The sequence below is a fragment of the Leucopleurus acutus genome (assembly GCF_964270905.1).
Source record: "Leucopleurus acutus genome assembly, chromosome: 2".
In the NCBI taxonomy this organism is placed as follows: Eukaryota; Metazoa; Chordata; class Mammalia; order Artiodactyla; family Delphinidae; genus Leucopleurus; species Leucopleurus acutus.
The window spans coordinates 66,901,745-66,921,988 of record NC_139143.1 but is presented as its reverse complement, the minus strand read 5'-3'; the positions used below and the strand labels follow the sequence as shown (position 1 = coordinate 66,921,988).

Sequence of the window (20,244 nt, the reverse complement as noted above, 5' to 3'; positions counted from 1 at the left end):
GAAGATACTCTCTTTTGTTTACTACACATGATTGTCATTGCTTCCGTGATTTGTAAGTGGAAGGCAAAGGAGGAAATAAAGTTATCAAGCAAAAAACATATAAACATTTGATAGCAAAGATCAATAAAACTAAAAGCTGGTTCTTTGAGAAGATAAACAAAATTGATAAACCATTAGCCAGACTCATCAAGAAAAAAAGGGAGAAGACTCAAATCAACAGAATTAGAAATGAAAAAGAAGAACAACTGACACTGCAGAAATACAAGGATCATGAGAGATTACTACAACCAACTATATGCCAATAAAATGGACAACCTGGAAGAAATGGACAAATCCTAGAAAAGCACAATCTTCTGAGACTGAAACACAAAGAAACAGAAAATATAAACAGACCAATCAGAAGCACTGAAATTAAGACTGTGATTAAAAGTCTTCCAGCAAACAAAAGCCCAGGACCAGAGGGCTTCACAGGTGAATTCTATCAAACATTTAGACAAGAGCTAACACCTATCCTCAAACTCTTCCAAAATATAGCAGAGGGAGGAACACTCCCAATCTCATTCTACAAGGCCACCATCACCCAGATACCAAAACCAGATAAAGATGTCACAAAGAAAGAAAACTACAGGCCAATAGCACTGATGAAAATAGATGCAAAAATCCTCAAGAAAATACTAGCGAACAGAATCCAACAGCACATTAAAAGGATCATATACCATGATCAACTGGGGTTTATCCCAGGAATGCAAGGATTCTTTAATATATGCAAATCAATCAATGTGATACACCATATTAACAAATTGAAGGAGAAAAACCATATGACCTCAACAGATGCAGAAAAAACTTTTGAAAAAATTCAACACCCATTTATGATAAAAACCCTAGAGAAAGTAGGCATAGAAGGAACTTACCTCAACATAATAAAGGCAATATATGACAAACCCACAGCCAACATCATTCTCAATGGTGAAAAACTGAAACCATTCCCACTAAGATCAGGAACAAGACAAGGTTGGCCACTCTCACCACTATTATTCAACATAGTTTTGGAAGTTTTAGCCACAGCAATCAGAGAAGAAAAAGAAATAAAAGGAATCCAAATCAGAAAAGAAGATGTAAACCTGTCACTATTTGCAGATGACATGATACTATACATAGAGAATCCTAAAGATGCTATCAGAAAACTACTAGAGCTAATCAATGAATTTGGTAAAGTAGTAGGATACAAAATTAATGCACAGAAATCTCTTGCATTCTTATACAATAAGGATAAAAACTCTGAAAGAGAAATGAAGGAAACACTCCCATTCACCATTGCAACAAAAAGAATAAAACACCTAAGAATAAACCGATCTAAGGAGACAAAAGACCTGTATGCAGAAAACTATAAGACACTGTGAAAGAAATTAAAGATGACACAAATAGATGGAAAGATATACCACGTTCTTGGACTGGAAGAATCAACATTGTGAAAATGATTATACTACCCAAAGCAATCTACAGATTCAATGCAATCCCTATCAAACTACCAATGGCATTTTTCACAGAACTAGAGCAAAAAATTTCACAATTTGTATGGAAACACAACACACCCTGAATAGCCACAGCAATCTTGAGAAAGAAAACTGGAACTGGAGGAATAAGGCTCCCAGACTTCAGACTATACTACAAAGCTACAGTAATCAAGAGAGTATGGTACTGGCACAAAAACAGAAATATAGATCAATGGAACAGGATAGAAAGCCCAGAGATAAACCCACACACATATAGTCACCTTATTTTTGATAAAGAAGGCAAGAATATACAATGGAAAAAAGACAGCCTCTTCAATAGTGGTGCTGGGAAAACTGGACAGCTACATGTAAAAGAATGAAGCTAGAACACTCTCTAACACCATACACAAAAATAAACTCAAAATGGATTAAAGATCTAAATATAAGGCCAGACACTATAAAACTCTTAGAGGAAAACATAGGCAGACACTCTATGACATAAATCACAGCAAGGTCCTTTTTAACCCACCTCCTAGAGGAATGGAAATAAAAACAAAAAATAAACAGATGAGACCTAATGAAACTTAAAAGCTTCTGCACAGCAAAGGAAACCATAAACAAGATGAAAAGACAACCCTCAGAATGGGAGAAAATATTTGCAAATGAAGCAACTGACAAAGGATTAATCTCCAAAATTTACAAGCAGCTCATACAGCTCAATATCAGAAAAACAAACAACCCAATCGAAAAATGGGCAGAAGACCTAAATAGACATTTCTCTAAAGAAGATACACAGATTGCCAATAAACACATGAGAGGACGCTCTACATCACTAATCATTAAAGAAATGCAAATCAAAACTACAGTGAGGTATCACCTCATACCTCATACCAGTCAGAATGACCATCATCAAATAAATCTACAAACAATAAATGCTGAAGAGGGTGTGGAGAAAAGAGAACCCTCCTGCACTGTTGGTGGGAATGTAAATTGATACAACCACTATGGAAAACAGTATGGAGGTTCCTTAAAAAACTAAAAATAGAACTACCATATGACCCAGCAATCCCACTACTGGGCATATATGCTGAGAAAACCATAATTCAAAAAGAGTCATGTACCACAATGTTCACTGCAGCTCAATTTACAATAGCCTGGACATGGAAGCAACCTAGGTGTCCATCGACAGATGAATGCATAAAGAAGATATGGTACATATATACAATGGAATATTACTGGGCCATAAAAAGAAATGAAATTGAGTTATTTGCAGTGAGGTGGATGGACCTAGAGTCTGTCATACAGAGTGAAGTAAGTCAGAATGAGAAAAACAAATACTGTATGCTAACACATATATGTGGAATTAAAAAAAAAAAAGTGGTTCTGAAGGACCTAGGGGTAAGACAGGAATAAAGACACAGACCTACTAGAGAATGGACTTGAGTATATGGTGAGGGGGAAAGGTAAGCTGTGACAAAGTAAGAGAGTGGCATGGACATATATATACTACCAAACGTAAAATATATAGCTAATGGGAAGCAGCCGCAAAGCACAGGGAGATCAGTTCGGTGCTTTGTGACCACCTAGAGGGGTGGGATAGGGAGGATGAGAGGGACACACAGGAGGCAAGAGATATGGGGACATATGTATATGTATAGCTGATTCACTTTGTTATAAAGCAGAAACTAACACAACATTATAAAGCAGTTATACCCCAATAAAGATGTTTAAAAAAAGAAAAATGAACATTTGAAAAAACAAACTGCTTAAATTCAAATTCAATGGCTTGTGGGCAACAAAAGAGAGGGGGGAAAAAAGAGTATGACATACTGAATCTTTACCTAAACAGGAATGATTTTAGAGTCAACTTAGTAGCTCTCAGATAGATGAAAAGTTTTCATGAGTTTATAAATGAATATTCATTCCTCACATGGCAAAAGAGCTGAGCCGTTACCAACTTCCTCTTTGCTTTTAATAATTATTCAAATCACAATATCTTTTCTTTTTTTTTAATTTATTCTCCACGAAAATTTTTGTGTATATTTTCATGAGGAATGCTACTTAGTCATCATCTTTTACTTGCCATAGAAAGATAAGCCAAGAAGTTACTAAGGCAAGCTAACCATAAACATGTCAACTGAATTATTTTGCTTTCAATCAGTTTTTACAGATCAGCTAAGAACAGAGGTGGAAACTTTTAAGATCTCATCCATTCCTACCTATGTAATGTAAGGTTAGAATAATACTAGCTCTTTACTCTCCCTAGTGTAGCAAAATCTGATGCCCTAGGAATTCATAATATTTCAAAGAAAATAATAAAGCATGACTTTGAAAGAATGAGTGAAAAGGAAGTAAAAAGTTTTCAGTTGCTCTTCCTACTCAGTTTCTTCATTTCTCTACTGCATGAAAATTCCAAGAACATCACTGCTTCTCAGGAACAGCCTAAATTTAACTGTTTTTTTATGTATCTGTTGAAAAATAATCATATTTCTCTGACTGTTATAGCTCACTTAGTGGTTTCCGATTTCCAGTTTTACTCATCTATTGGACAAGTTTCTCTTTTTTTAACTCCTACCTCTCCTGAGCTCTAGACCTATGTTTCCATCTGCTTACTGAACATCTTTGTCTAAGATGTCTCCAACATATCTCAAACTAAATCCATCACTGATGTCCTCAAATTACTTCCTTTACACTTCTCTATTTCTGTTCCTGGCAGTAACATTCTAACAGGCATTGAGTTTTTATGAATTCTTTACCATTATCCATATCCAAACAGCAGCCATGTCATATTAAGTCTACCTATGATATGTCTCTTTTGCCCTTTCCTTTTGCCTCATACCTGACATACCACATCTTCCTTAATTCAGGTTTTCTTTACTTCTTGTCCTGCTAACACAACATGCTATTGTTCTCTTCTTTAGACTCTAGTTTTAGTGCATCCAGTAGAATGATGCCAGATTAATTTCCCTAGGGCAATACTCTGATTATGACCCAACTAGCTCAAAAACCTGCAATGATTACTATCATCAACTATATTAAGTATAACACTTAGCACAGCCTTAAACTTCATAATGCCACATAAGCATACGAACCCATTTTTTCAAACTTATCTCCCACTATTTTCTTAGTTATTGTTCCTCATACTGGCCTAGCGCCATCTATGCCTTAGGTAATATTGATCATTTTATCTGAAATATTTTCTACAGCCTCTATTCTTCCTTCCTTTGTAAATATCACCTTGTTAAAAAGACAAATCTGTCAATGTCCATCTCAAATGGCACTTTATGTATGAAGTATCAATGTGGAAACATTCTCTCTTTTGAGTTCCAATATATCTACAGATTGAAAAATATTTCTCTACAGTGCTTAGCATTATGCTCTGCCATAGTAGATTAGCAACATTTTACTGACTTAAACTGAATTAAACTGCATGTATATCACAGGGAAGTAAAAATAAATAAGCTACCTTGTTTGTTAACAGCGATTTAATATCTATAAGAAGAATATTTGTGCTCAGAGAAAGGTAAGTCAGCAACACTTACAAATGTCCACTTCACATTAAATGATAATGATGATGATGTTAGTAATAAAAATGATTATAGCTAACACTTATTAAGAAAATACTATGTGTCAGGTACTGTCTAAGCACGTTCATGCAATAGCTCATTTAATCTTCAAAATAACTTAAGTTGGTTATAATTATTATCTTCATTTTACAGATGAGGAAACCAAATCAGAGTTTGGGTAACTTGCCCAACGTGACATGTTTAAAAGGAAAAAGTGACAATTCTAATAAGACAGTCTGACACAAGAAATGAACTCTAGGAGAGATGAAATAAATATTTTTTGTATTGAATATCTTATATGCCAAAATTTACTACTTGTTAACAAAATATGAAATGAGTACCCTATGAGTAATTTCCCCCAAATCTCTTTTAAATTATTTGTTTCATTAAAGTAGGTGACTGGATACTGAACAAACCAAATAGACTATGAATTGCTTCAGGACAAGGACTTTAGCTTATCATCTTCATACACTAAGAATCTAACCTGATATTCGATATATAATTCTGCTAGATTTATGATAAATAAAGGATCACATAAATTAAATTCAAGGCCCACCAAGTTTACTTTAAAGTTTTCCTGTTTCCTCACTAGATATTAGTATCTCTTTGGTTCCCCAAAAGCAGTTTTTGAAAGTGCCCCTCAATAGAGTTTCTTCTAAAATGCATAATAAAACTCCTGTGTAATATTTGTGGACTGGCCAATGGACCAAATGTTCTTAGACTGACTAACAGACTAAAGGTTTTCTTTTTCTGAGAAAAAAAGTAAGAAATTTCCTTAAAACTTTTTTTAAGGGGACTTGGAGAACTGAAATTTTAAATTATAGTGCTGCCTATCTTAATCATAGTTAACTTAATATTATTATTATTTTTTTAAATTTTATTTATTTATTTTTGGCTATGTTGGCTCTTCGTTTCTGTGCGAGGGCTTTCTCTAATTGCGGCAAGTGGGGGCCACTCCTCATCGCGGTGCGCGGGCCTCTCACTATCGCGGCCTCTCCCGTTGCGGAGCACAGGCTCCAGACGCGCAGGCTCAGTAATTGTGACTCACGGGGCTAGTTGCTCTGCGGCATGTGGGATCTTCCCAAACCAGGGCTCGAACCCGTGTCCTCTGCATTGGCAGGCGGATTCTTAACCACTGCGCCACCAGGGAAGCCCAACTTAATATTATTATACATAGTAGTTTATTATAGTAGTTAATAAATCCAACTTTGGCAGCAGATATACCTGAGTTTGAATTTGAGCTTTGTCTTTTATCTAACTGTGTAATCCTGGGTAAAGATCTCAGACGGGGATTCTATAAGATAATGTAAACAGAGCACACAGCAAAATAACTGTCACAGTAAACATTCAATAAATTTTACTTCTAGTATTGTAAAAAAAAATGATGATGTCAATTAGACTGGATTCGCAGATATTAGATAGCTAAGAATAAACTTAATTTTAAATCATTCCAACTATTCCACTGCTTAAAAATATTTGAATATATGGAGAAAGCTACAAAAAAAAAAAAAGAATGAAGCTGCAGTGCTAAACAAAGAAACAGAGTCTTAACAGCTGAGTAAAACTTTGCTTTCTCGTTAAGAAAGGCAATGGCATTCCAGGTGGAGGAAAAAAGCAGGTGGACAGGCACTGAGGCATAAAAGAATTTGTTTAGAGAACAGTAAGGGGATCAGTATGGACATAGTATAAAGTGTATGTTGGGGAGTAGCAGGTGCCTATGAAGACAGACACTTAACAGATCAAAAAGCGTTTTTAAATAGTTTGCTAAGAAGCATTATGCATGAGAAGCATTATGTATGAGCACAGAAGAGTTAGTTCTTGAATCCATCCTCACTATATAGATATCTTGCTAATAGCTGAAAGAAAATAATGTATAAACTGAATCCTCCAATATAATATTTTCTGACACTATATAAAAATGCCCTTTTTTACTTGATGACAAAAAGGCTCCATACATTTGTATATTGGTAAGGAGTATTTTAAAGGTATGGCAGAATATAAGAACTTAAACAATACCTGCTTTTTAAAAAAATGCTGAAGAGAGAGTAATTTTTCATTCTTGCTCCCATAGTAGTATTTTTATATTTTCACTCTGGTTTCATTTTCACAGGGGTAAATGAAGTCAAACAGCTAAAAGTTCCTATTCCATTTCATTCTATACCACCATGGAAATCCTAGCACAGGTCATTTTTCATTCATTCTGCTTATATTTAGGTACCCAATCAAAGAACATATACACAATGATTTTTTTTCAGCAGACTTTTCAAGACAGACTTAAATTTTCTAGTGATGTCGGAAATTCCAAGCAACACTATCGTTAATTTTTAAAAAGCATACCTAAGAGTGCAGTGAGTTTGGGAAGCAGCCCAACCTGTACCATCTTATTCCTCAGTCCTGTGTCGAAGGATAGGTTCAGTAGAAGTCGGAGGGTGATATTCAGCAGATCTTCATGCTCACAAGGTATCATTTTTACCAGTTTTTCAACAATATCCATTTCCACCTATGTAAAGTAATAATACAAATGCAGTCAGGCTCTATTGCACAATACAACAAAAAAGATTACAAAGAATTATTTTTTCATTGTTTTTACCCTCATGTATATACTTTTTATAAGTGACGTGTTAACTTATTTACTCTCATTTTAATCTGTAAACTTCTCTGAAACCAAACTTTTTTTTTTTTTTTTGGTGTGGTACACGGGCCTCTCACTGTTGTGGCCTCTCCCGTTGCGGAGCACAGGCTCCGGACGCGCAGGCTCAGCGGCCATAGCTCATGGGCCCAGCCGCTCCGCGGCACGTGGGATCCTCCCGGACCGGGGCACGAACCCGTGTGCCCTGCATCGGCAAGCGGACTCTCAACCACTGCGCCACCAGGGAAGCCCCTCTGAAACCAAACTTTTCAGGAGGAAATATATATTTCCAGTTCATCCCTTCCTTCCCTCATTTCATAGCATCAACTGGAAGACAAATTACTTTGGGTTCTTGAAAGCACATTATGGACTCCACCTACTAAGTGCCAGACCCTGTGCTAGATTAAACAAGATTCTGTCTTGGCTTTTAAGGATTCCAGTCTAAAAACAGAGCAGAGAAATAAAACAAATAATTTAAATACAATATGATAAAAGTGGAATGCATGAAGCGCTCTAGAAACAATGTAGAAGGAACTACAAGCTACCTAGAAGAACAGAAAAGACTAAACTCAGAACAAAGTTCTAAACAATGTATAATAATTTGCTCTCTGGTAAAGACACTGGTAATCCAAATAGAAGAAAAATACAGTGGATAGGCATTTATGCATAAAAGAGCCGGTCTGAGGCACTGCAAGTGCTTTGATATAGCCATAGTATAAAGTATATGTTGGGAAGTGGCAGGAGCCTATACAGACAGATGTTGGACAGATCACAAAAAGCTTTTAATGCTCTGCTAAGAAGTTTAACATTATTCCTTAGGCAGTAGAGGGCCTTGAATGATTTTAAGTCCAGAGGGTGATGTGGTCACACTAGAACAAAGATAAATATAAAGATAAATATAATACACACACATATATATATGTATTCATACACACCCAACATACATACATACAAACATACACAAAAATGTGAAAATAAGGGGCACTGTATAGGACAGACTGGAATAGGTAGAGACTGAAGGCAGGCACAAGAATATATTACCTTAGACAGGTGAGACATGATTAAGGTCTGAATCAAAGGACAAAGATGTTGAAGAGGAAAAAATAATTTGAGAGGTGTTTAGAAGATATGGTCAAAGCATTTGAATGTGAAGTGAAAAGGAAGCTTTGAAGGTGACTTTCAGGCTTTTGGCTTGGTCAGTGTGTGTTGGGGATCCCCAAGACCACCACCAGGTCCTGCGATTTGCTAGGAGGACTCACAGGACTCAACATATAGTCATATTCATGGTTATGATTTATTACAATAAAAGGATGCAAAGTAAAATCAGAAAAGGGAAAAGGCACATGGAGGCAAAGTCTGAAAGAAGCCAGGTGTAAGCTTCTTAGAACCCTCTCCTCATAGAATCACACAGAACATGCTCCAGCACTGAATTGAGACTGAGACTCAATGTCCAAGGTTTTTATTCGGGGCTGGTCACATAGGAAACCTCCGCCTAGCATAAAATAAAATTCCAAACCCTGAGAAGGAAAGCAGGTGTTTAGCTTAAGCCACACTGCTTGTGTAAAGAGTAAGCTACACGTATTAGTTAGGAAACAGTGAGAACACTCCTGAGTCCAAGTTTCTAGACACCAGCCCAGGGCCAATCTTGAAAGAAGGCCTATAGGAGAGCAATCTCAGGTTCCTTTTCTGCATAGGCAATAAGGTGGATGTAGGTGCCATTAACTAAGATCTTTAAATTGAAAAACAGGTGTAGGACAAGGAGGGCAAAAAATTACTAAAAGCTTTGTCATGTTTAATTTGAGATGATATTCAGTGGATATTTGGAAATCTTCAAAAATCAGAAGAGAAGCTGGGCTATGAGTAATAGTTTAAACTCTAGAACAGGGATCAGTGAACTGTGGCTAGTGGGTCTAATCTGGCTTGCCATCTGTTTTCATACAACCCAAGAGCTAAAAATGGTTTCTGACTTTTACACTTTTAAATGGTTGAAAAAAAATGAAAAATATTTCATGACACATGAAAATTATCTGAAATTCAAATTTCAGTTTTCATAAGTAAAGTTTTATTGGAACACAGCCACGTTCATTTGTTTATAGACTGTCTATGGCTGCTATCATGCTACACAGCAGAGATGAGTAGTTGCAACAGAGCCCATATGAAGGGCAGGCCTAAAATACAGATTATTCTAGCCATCTACAGAAAAAGATTGTTGACCCCACTCTAGAAGATTATGAAATTGCCTCAAGAAAGCTTGTTTTAGGATAGAAGTCAGAGGACAGAACTTACTTGGTAGTGTAAGCCCTGTACTCACATTTCTTAAAGTAATAATCAGAAAAATTTGGTTATAAAAATATCTCACATCACTGTTACAAAGAAATAGCCAAAAAAGGAGAGAAATTCTATATAACTACATATTTTTCTTGTTCATTACCAAAATATTTATGAATAACCTTGCTCTACTTTTTCTTTTACAGGAGGTCTAAAGCATTTATTTATACCACCCTTCCCATATCTTTATAGTAAATTTTCACTGACCTCATAAAAATCATATTAATAATTGAGGCCTCAATATATTTTTTTCCTTTCATTCCATGCCAAGGAGTAAACAATTTTTTTTAAATGGTAAATTGACAAACCAACAATTTTTCCTTCAGACCTGTATCTATACTCCGTGGCCACACTGCAGTCATATCCTAGAGCTCTTTATTAAAAAGTACAAGTCCATCTCCAAAGACTCTTTAACTTTGGTTCTCCCTTTCTCTTAGTTTAGTCTTCCAAGCAGGCTGCAGGATTCATTCGTTAACTTCACACAATAATTTCCACAGAGGTCAGGGACAAATATTTGTCACATTTATGTAAAACTGTAATTCTTACAGTAGCTTCTTTGATTACAGTGTATAACTTCTTTTCCAGCTTTATTTATTTATCCATTCAACAAATATTTCTTAATTTAAGCCCTGGGTATATTTTGGTGAACAAGAAAGAAATGGTTCCTGTCTTCATGGAGCTTATATTCTAGAGAGCATGAAATACAGTTAAAAAACCAAAACAACCGTCTCACACACAATTATACAGTTATCTAATTGTAACTGTATAAGTTGTGATATTATATGTGAGAAATAAACAGAGTACCATGAGAGAATATAAGGAGTAAACCTGATATAATCTCAGTGTGAGGAGCTGTCAAGGAAGGCTTCTCTGAGGAAGAACAACGTACTGGATGAACAGAAATTAGCTAATGTTAATTGAAGAGGCAGAGGAAAGAGCTGTCTAGATGGAAAAAACAGCAGTGTACAAAGGCCCCGAAGTAACATGGAAAATATAGCATTCGAGAAGCTCTTTAAAAACTGTCATTCTGACTACAAAGTAGAGAATATATTGGAAGAAGGCGAAAACAGAAGTAGTCAGATTAACTAAAATGCCATGCAATTAGTCAGATAGAGGCATTAGTGATTAAGAAAAGTAAGCAGAATCTCAAACTTCCTCTAAGGATGTAAAAATCTGGAAAGGATATGGTTCCCACTCTAACTGCAAGAAAAATCCAAATACAAAATCATAACTTAAAAAAAAAAATCAGAGAGCTGAGGTTGCATGGAAATCAACTGGCCTGAAATATAAGGAAAATAGGCACCCCCAAGGAGATAAGGGTCATGAGCACTGGTTTATATGGAGCAGAGCACTGGAGAGAAAGCTGCCACAGAAGTCGCTAGGAAGACTGCACAAAAACTTTTAAACAAGTAGCTAAAGGCCAAATGTGAAGTACCCTGAGACTGTAGAACTCTGAAGCTACAGATGCTCAGGGAGTTTTCAACCACTTGTAAGCTCTTTTCCAAGGACCTTATCAGAGGGTCACAAGAAAAACTGGGGATAGGACAGGAGATGGAAGAAAACTTCCCCTCAGTGGCATGGGTCTGGGAGAGGGGCACAGCTGCCACTGGGGAGAAGGCATAAAATCCTGTCTGGATCTTTTTCTCCCATTTCCCCTAAAAAAAGACTTAAGCCTTTTGGGGAAGTATGGCAAATCCTGTCACATCTGAAGCATAGGTGAAGACCCACTGCAGCTGGGGCAAGGAAACAGAAAAAAATTCCTGAGAGGTGTTGACAGGATGACTTAGGAAGCCCCATTGCTGAAAACCATGGACACAGGATAAGCCTAAGACCAGCCTGAAACTAAATAAGAATAATGGAAAAAGTCTCTTTTCTTATCCCCTCCCTGCCCCTGGCACCAGATTAGCAAAAGCCAAGTGACAAATAACAGCAGTATATTACTGGGGGAGAGTTAAAATGAGGAGAAAGCCTCTTTGAGTCACAGGCACGCTAGGAAAGCCTGAAATAGAGGGTGGAACATGAACAATGAGAAAAATCCTCTGACCATCAATACTCTACCAAAGACAAAGAAATGCTAGATGAATTTGAAGCTAGTGGTGCCTGGAGGATAACCAAATATAGCTAAACTCTTGACAAAAATGACTTAATCCCCCCCTACATTAAAGACCTAAAATAAAGGTCTGTCCATTTCCATACATAAATAATATTTATCTTACTCTACTAATCTACACATAATATCTAGCTTTCAACAAAAAATTGTGATACATGAAAGAGCAAGAAAATAACCCATTGATAAGAGATAAGGCAATCAACAGAACCAGATTCAGATATGACTTGTATAATTACTAGACAGAGAATTTAAAATAATTTGATTAATATGTTAAAGGCTCTATTGGAAAAGATGAAAAACACATGTAAACACAGATAATCTCACAGAAAAAAATGATACCAAAAGAATTAAATTTTAAAACACACAACACACATAATACGAAGATGAAGGAAAACTTCAAAGGGCTCATTAGTAGACTTGATATAGCTAATGCCAGGATTAGTAAACCCAGAGGTAGGTCAATAGAAATTTTCCAAACTGAACCCCACCCCACCCCCCAAAAAAATAAAAACGAGAAGAACAAAATACAGCAACACAGCATTCAAGAGCCATGAGACAATACCAAATGGATTAACATGTGTAACTGGAAGCCAGTAGAAGAGAGGCAGAAAGAGACAAAAGGAATACCTGAAAAGATAATGGCTAAGGATTTTCCAAGAACAATGAAGGACATCAAAACACAGATACATGCTCAAAGAACCCCAAGTAGAATACAACACACACATGCACTTGTGTGCCTGGCCATATTCAAACTTCGAAAATCAAAGATAAAATCTTGGAAGCAGGCAGAAAATAAGACTCACTATATATAGAGGACAAAAGATAAGAATGACATCAGACTTTTTATCAAAAACTATGCAACCCAGGAAACAATGCAGAGATATTTATGAAGTATGTCAACTTAGAATTCTATATTCAGTGAAAATATCCTCCAAAAATCAAACATGAAACCAAAAGCTGGTTCTTTGAAAATATTAATAATACTGATAAACCACTAACCTATTAAAAAAGAGAGAGAAAGAGAGAAAAACAAATTACCAATATCAGTAATGCAACAGGAAAAGTCACTTCAGACCTTTGGACTCTGAAGATATAAGAAGGAAAAAGTACAAAAAATTTTACACCTATACATTTGACAACACTGATGAAATGGAAAAACTACTTGAAAGATACAAACTGCAAAGGTACCACTCAAAAATAAACAGATAACCTGAATAGTCTTATAGGTATTAAAGAAATTCAAAGAAAGAAAACTCTACCTCCAGATGACTTTTTTACTGGTGAATTCTATTAAACAATTAAGTAGAAATAACACCAATTCTACACAAACCCTTCCAAAAAAATTGAAGAGGGAATACTTCCCAACTCATTCTATGAGGTCAGACTTACCCTAATAGTAAAACCAGACCAAGACATCATAAGAAAACTATAAACTAGTAATCCCTCATAAACACAGACACAAAAATCTTTAACAATATATTAGCTAATCAAATCTAGCAATATATAAAAAGGAATATATCATGACCATGTCGTGTTTACCTGCTAAATGCAAGAATGGCTTAACATTTGAAAGTCAACCAATACAATTCACTACATTAACAGTCTAAAGAAGAAATACCATGTGATTATCTCAATTGATGCAGAAAAGGCATTTGACAGACTCCAACTACCATTCATGATGAAAATTCTCAGCAAACTAGAACAGAACTTACTTAAACCAATGAAGTATCTATAAAAAAAACTATATTAAATTACACTTAATAGTAAAAGACATTGTTTTCTTCCTAAAACCAGTAACAAGGCTGGGATGTCAAGTCACAGCATTCCTTTTTAACATCATACTAGAGGGCCTAGCCAGTACAGTAAGACCAAAAAAAAAAAAAAAAAAAGGCAAAAGAAAAGAAATAAAAAGTATATAGCTAAAACTAGACAAAATAAAACTTCCTATTTACAAGTAATATAATTGTCTACTTAGAAAATCCCAAGTAAAACAATGAATTTAGCAAGGTCACAGGACATAAGGTCAATATACAAAATTCAACTGTATATCTATGTACTATCATTCAACAACAGGAAACTGATTCTTTTTTAAAAGCTACCATTACAATAGTAGAACACTTAAGTATAAATCTAACAAAATATGTGCAAAATACATATGCTTAAAACTATGAAATGATGAAAGAAATCAAGAAACACCTAAATAAATGGAGAGTTATACCATGTTCATGTATCGGAAACTTCAATACAGTCAATATACTGTATCCTGCCAATAGATTCAATGCAATCTCAATCAAGATTCCAGGATATTTTGTTAAAGAAATAGACTAGTTGATTCTAAATATATGAAAAGATAAAGAATTTGAAATAGCCTGAATAATTCTGAAAAACAGCAACAACATTTGAGGGTTCACACTACCTTATTTCAAGATTTATTATAAAGCTACAGTAATCACGACAAAAATGTATCAGCGAAAGCATAGAAACATAGGTTAATGGAACAGAAAAGAGTCCAAAAATAAAACCACACATACATAGCCAACTGATTTTCAACAAAAACAGTACAAAGGCAATTTCAATATGGTGCAAAGGCAATTCAGTGGAGAAAGGATAGTCTCTTCAACAAATGGTGCAGGAACAATTGGAAATCCATATTCAAAACATGGATATTGATCTATACATTGCACCATCTGCAAAATTCACTAAAAATGGATGGATCACAGACTAAAACAAAAACAAAAACAACACAAACCCTACAAAACTCCTCGAAGAACACACAGGAAGAAATCTTTGTGACCTTGAGTTAAGAAAAGATTTCAAAAAAACAAAACAAAAAAACAAAACAAAAAAAACACAAAAGATTTCTTAGATATAACACCAAAATACAATCTATTAAAATTTTTTTGGATATACTTGATTTCATAACAATTAAAACCTTTTGCTCTTCATGGAAAATGAAAACACAAGCCACAGAAAAGTAGTAAATACTTGGAAACATAACTGATAAAAGACTTATATTCAAAATACAAAAACAAGTCTCAAAACTTAGTAAGAAAATAAGCAACCCAAGGAATATATATCCTCTCTGTTGTTCTTAAATTCGTATTCTAATATGACTTATTCCCTTTTAATCATATTGCATTTACATAAAAAATATGAAAACTCAATTTAAATAATTAATTGAAAGATTTTTTATGCAAAGTACACTTCCTTTAAAATATATAACTCTAAAAAGCAAGGTCAGTATTAGTTCATTATAACAGTAAAATGAACACTTTATTTAAATAAATAATACAACCTCACAAATGGATCAGTCATCCCTCCCCTCCATCCCTCTTAAATAAAAATGCCACAAGCTTCATCTGTTACTAATTATGTTAAGTAATATTTTTCTTTCAAAACAGCAACAGTACACACTGGTGGTTACGGCAAACTTAATAAAGTAACTTGGAGAGTTTTTTTTTTTTAATTTGTATTTCCATTGCAGAGAATGGAATGTAAAACATGTAGCCCAATCAGATAGTTAAACACTAGACACAGTCTTCTAATCATGTTTCTGGCTGATAAAACCCCAATCCCCAAAGCTAAATTTAGTCATTGTCTCAACATGCAAAACCCTCTTAATTTTATGTCTCTAAAATGGAATTTATAGTTAATTAGTACTTTTATTTAAAGTTCTCTACAAAGTGACAGTTTATCAAACTGACAAGCAAATTTATTTCAACCTTTAAGTAATTATTTTTCAGTGTTTCTGAAAGCCAACATTTAAAAATTGCTTATACTTAGTCTTGCTAAAAATCTTTTTTAAAAAAAACAATATAAAATAAAAACAAAAATAAATTTTGCCTTGAGGCAGAGAAAAGGAGTAGGAAGCCGAATCCTGGAGATATTTCCTTGAGCAAATTACTTAACCTCTCTAATCCTCTGTTACTTCATCTGTAAAATTAGGAGTTAATCTACAAAATGTAAACATAGAGATAAGGTCCAGCTGAGCTCTAAAAATCCTAATTCTATACAACACCCTTAAATAAAATGAATTCTTTTCCACAATAAAAGATGAAATTCATAACATCTACCCTAAAAACCCTGCCAATCAAATTATTCTTATGACCTTGGATGAATTACCTTTTCTGAACCTGTTTTTCCTCCCCAATAAAAACTGAGGTTTGATGAGACAATTTATATTCTATTTTCTGAATCTATGATTTTACCAGAAAATAATTTTTAATTATGTACCTGAGATCAGTTTTGACAGAATAAACACATAAGAAGAGTATTATCTAAATACAAATCTAAGCAATGCACAGTAGACACATGCTTATGGCAAATCAATTTGAATTTTGCAAACCTAATAAAGGTGAACTTATTCTAAACACATAAATGGAAGAATATATTTCAACTTACAGAAAGGAGAAGTGACTACTTAGCCACACTCTAACTATACTCAGGAGTATATATATCACCATGTCATATTATTCTTGAATATAAGATTGATAAAAACAAAAACATGTTTTTGATTAAGTAAATTCAATCTTAAAAGAGTATCAGACACAGTGATCATCAATAATCATCAAAATTAACGATGAAAATGACACATACTAAATATCTGTGGATAAAATAAAATTTCATGTATTCCAAGTATCAGAATTCAAGGCACTTATTAAATCTAATTAATCAGTCTCAGGTTTTCAAAGAGCATGCCATATTGTTCAATAAGCATAAGCTACTTCCTAGCTCATTAGATTTTAAAAGAAGGAAAAAGAACAGGTAGAACTACTATATATTTAGACTATCTGAAGGAGAATCCACTTATACCAATAATACACAGTCACATAATGACTTGTATTAACATGCAGTTCTAAAATAGTTTCCAATGGAGTTAAAGCCAATGATCCAATAATTCCATTTTGAGAAATCTATCCTAAGAAAATAAACAGAAATACAGACAAAGATGCATGTACAAATGTGTCCACTGAAGTCTTATTTATAATAGCTAAAATTATGAACAACTTAAGTATCTGAAGGCAAGGTATGGTTAATGTATGATCTATTTAATATAACACTGTGCTTACAAAGACTTTTTAATGACATGGAAAAAAGCAGATATTTTTTATTCCATCTCTCTATATTATACATATTTTTCAGCTGGAGAAATAATATATGATTAATTTGTACTATTTCTCAAAGACAACTGCATCAACACAATGTAAGATGGCAAATAGGAACCTACTGTAATGATTCAAACAAGAAATGAAGAGTGTATAAATAAAGAGGGCATGAACTAACACAATGGCACTGGGAATAGAAAGAACAGATAGCTTCAAGAGATACTTAAGCAGAATCAACAGGTTGCAGCTACCAATTGGAATAATAAATGAGAAACAGATTGGGCTAAACTGTAATTCCACACACTAATACCAGAAATGCAGGAGAAAAGTACCTTAGGGGAAAATAATAAGGCCAGATGACTCTGAAACACAATCTAAAGTTAAAATTACTTTCTATATATTATGTTTAATATGGAAAGATTCATTCTGTACAATATATTAGGAAAATATTTTTATCCAGAAAACTTTAATTATCTGGATAATTAACTAATATGAAATGTATTTCTTAATGAAGCCACTTAAGTGAGTTACTGCCATTGTAAAATTTTCATTTAGAATTATCTCAGTAGGGGGATAATGTGTTTATTTTTTATCAAAATATTCTAACTCAAAAATGGTGAACATGGGCTGTTTCAATGTAAGTTACCATATCATTTTTATTCTCCATAAAAATGCTGAGTTTCTTCAAAAATGACACAACTAGAATAAGCAGCTCAAAATTGTCCCGATCAAGAGCCTTCACCAGCATGTGAACTATGTTCTTGTTCCTCATCTTCAGCTCTGTACGTGTATCCTCAGCAAGATTCAGAAGCAAATAAAGAGCAACTAGGAAAGTAAAATAAATGAGAGTTAAATAACTGGCATATTGAATCAACAATTTAATAAATCATTTCTACCCATTAAAGTAACAGATGTAGAAGATAGTATATTATCTTGAAAATTTTAACTAGTTAATTTATTCATTAGAAAACTATTATTATTGATATATATGCTATATGAAACAAAACTTATATATAAAATAATATTCTTATGATGCTGAGAAAGACACAATAACCAAAATAAGTCAATGATTCCTACCCTCTTGGAGCTAAGAGGTTAATTGTAATCAAATGTCAATTAAACATATATGTTAGCAAATAATAAAACAGGCAAGCATGTAGAAAACAAGGTAAAATTTCAACAATTAGGGGCTGCTGTGCTAAAAAATGTAGAGTACAGCTAGAACTGAATTTAAGGATACTAAAACCTATTTTTCATATTCAAAATGAGTTTTTGATAGTCTACAGAAAACGGCCATATGAAATTCAGTAAAATAACTGTTACACTAACCAAAGTTGAGGCCACTGTCTACTAGTTCTAAGTAAAATTTCTTTTAGATACTGGTAATAAAAATGCTTACATTCTCATAAGAAACTCATTTAATTGTTCCCTTTTGACAATGAGATTATGTAACAGATAATGTTTTCCATTTGGCCTTGACTGACAGGAAGCTTCAGAATTAAACCTGAAAGTTTTCTGTCAGAATTACATAGAATATTATGGCCAATATAGTCTTTTTGCTCTCCTATTGTCTTGATTTTGCTCAATTTTTTTAGTATTTCATTTTATGTACTCTTATATACCATCTCTAAACCTTTATGAAAAATATATATGCATACATATAAACTTTTATTTAACAAATATTTGAAATGGAAAAGCAATTCTCACTAATTAAGTACCTACTATATGCCAGGCACTGTACTAGTTGATATATAAACAGTAACCCATTTTAAGACAATTTTATGAGGCAAGAAATACTATAAAAATTTTTACAGATGGGGAACCCCAGATTCAGAGAAGTTAAATACCTTGCCCTAGCCACACAGCAAGAAAACCCACCAGAAACCAAAGCTCACACATTTACACTATTGCACCATGCTGACTTTCCACGCAAGGCACTAATAAAAGGTTTTAAAGTTGTGTTGGAAAAGCATATAGTAGACTTCTTCTTGCAACCAAGACAGATGTAGTGGGTTGAATAGTGTTCTCCTCAAATTTCCATCCACCCAGAACCTAGGAATTCGAAGTAATTTGGAAACAGGGTCTTTGCAGATGTAACTAGTTAGGATGAGGTCATAATAGACTAAGGTAGTCCTTGAAACCAATGACTGGGGTCCTCATAAGAAGAGAGGACATAACTGACAGATGCAGTGGGAAGAAGGCCATGTGAAGATGTGGGCAGAGAATGAACAGATGCAGCCACAGCCAAGAAACACCAAGGACTGCCAGAAGCCACCAAATGCTAGGAAGAGCCAAGGAAAGATTCTTATCTAGAGTCTTCAGGGGCAGCATGGCCCTGCTGAAATCTTGATTTTGGCTTTCTAGCCTCCAGAACTGTGAAATTTCTATTGTTTTAAATCACCCAGTTTGCAGTACTTTGTTTTGGTAACTCTGGGAAATTAATACATAAGAGGAGCAGGGACCAGATTGGAAACCCTCACCAGAAACAATAACAACAACAACAAAAAGACTAAAATAAGGGTTTTCAGGACACTGAGCACCAAATGATGACAGATAGTTATCCCTGAGAGATAAGAAACAAATGACCTGGCCCATGATTGCCCCAGAATACTGTCTTGAGAGATTCCAGGTCATGAAACAGATAAGGAAAAATCCCAGAAGAACCCCAAAGAATTCTTGAATGAAGAGATGGAACCGAGGGACCAGGGAAGCCAAGGGGGCTAGAGTTCACAGAAAAGAATACCAGAGAGGACAGAGCTTCAAAAAGAGAAGAGTTCCAGAGTTCTGCAGAGGTCTACTTTACATATTGAGCAGAGTACTGACTAGTCACATGTGTTACAAATCTGAGGCTGGGGGCAGAACAAAATGAAAGAATTAGAAGAAAAAATATATGACATGCACACAGAGCTGGAAATAATGCCTCTTTCTACCAGCTATACCGGAAACTTCATAATTAATGGACCACTGGGTAGAGTTCTCACGTGGGCCTTGCCTCAGTAGTATGGAATAATTA

General features: G+C 34.5%; 1 protein-coding gene across 3 annotated transcripts in view; it reads right to left on the bottom strand.

The window, feature by feature from the left end:
• KIFAP3 (kinesin associated protein 3) overlaps nt 1-20,244 on the bottom strand; it is a gene marked incomplete at its 3' end in the record, with an annotated part of 158,551 nt that overhangs the window by 91,439 nt on the left and 46,868 nt on the right. For all 3 annotated transcript variants that reach the window (XM_082862992.1, XM_082862993.1, XM_082862994.1), the window contains 2 exons: nt 17,878-18,056; nt 7,397-7,559 (listed from right to left, as the gene is read on the bottom strand). In XM_082862992.1, the coding sequence (XP_082719118.1) occupies nt 7,397-7,559; nt 17,878-18,056 (342 nt within the window). The remainder of the gene's footprint in view (nt 1-7,396; nt 7,560-17,877; nt 18,057-20,244) is intronic.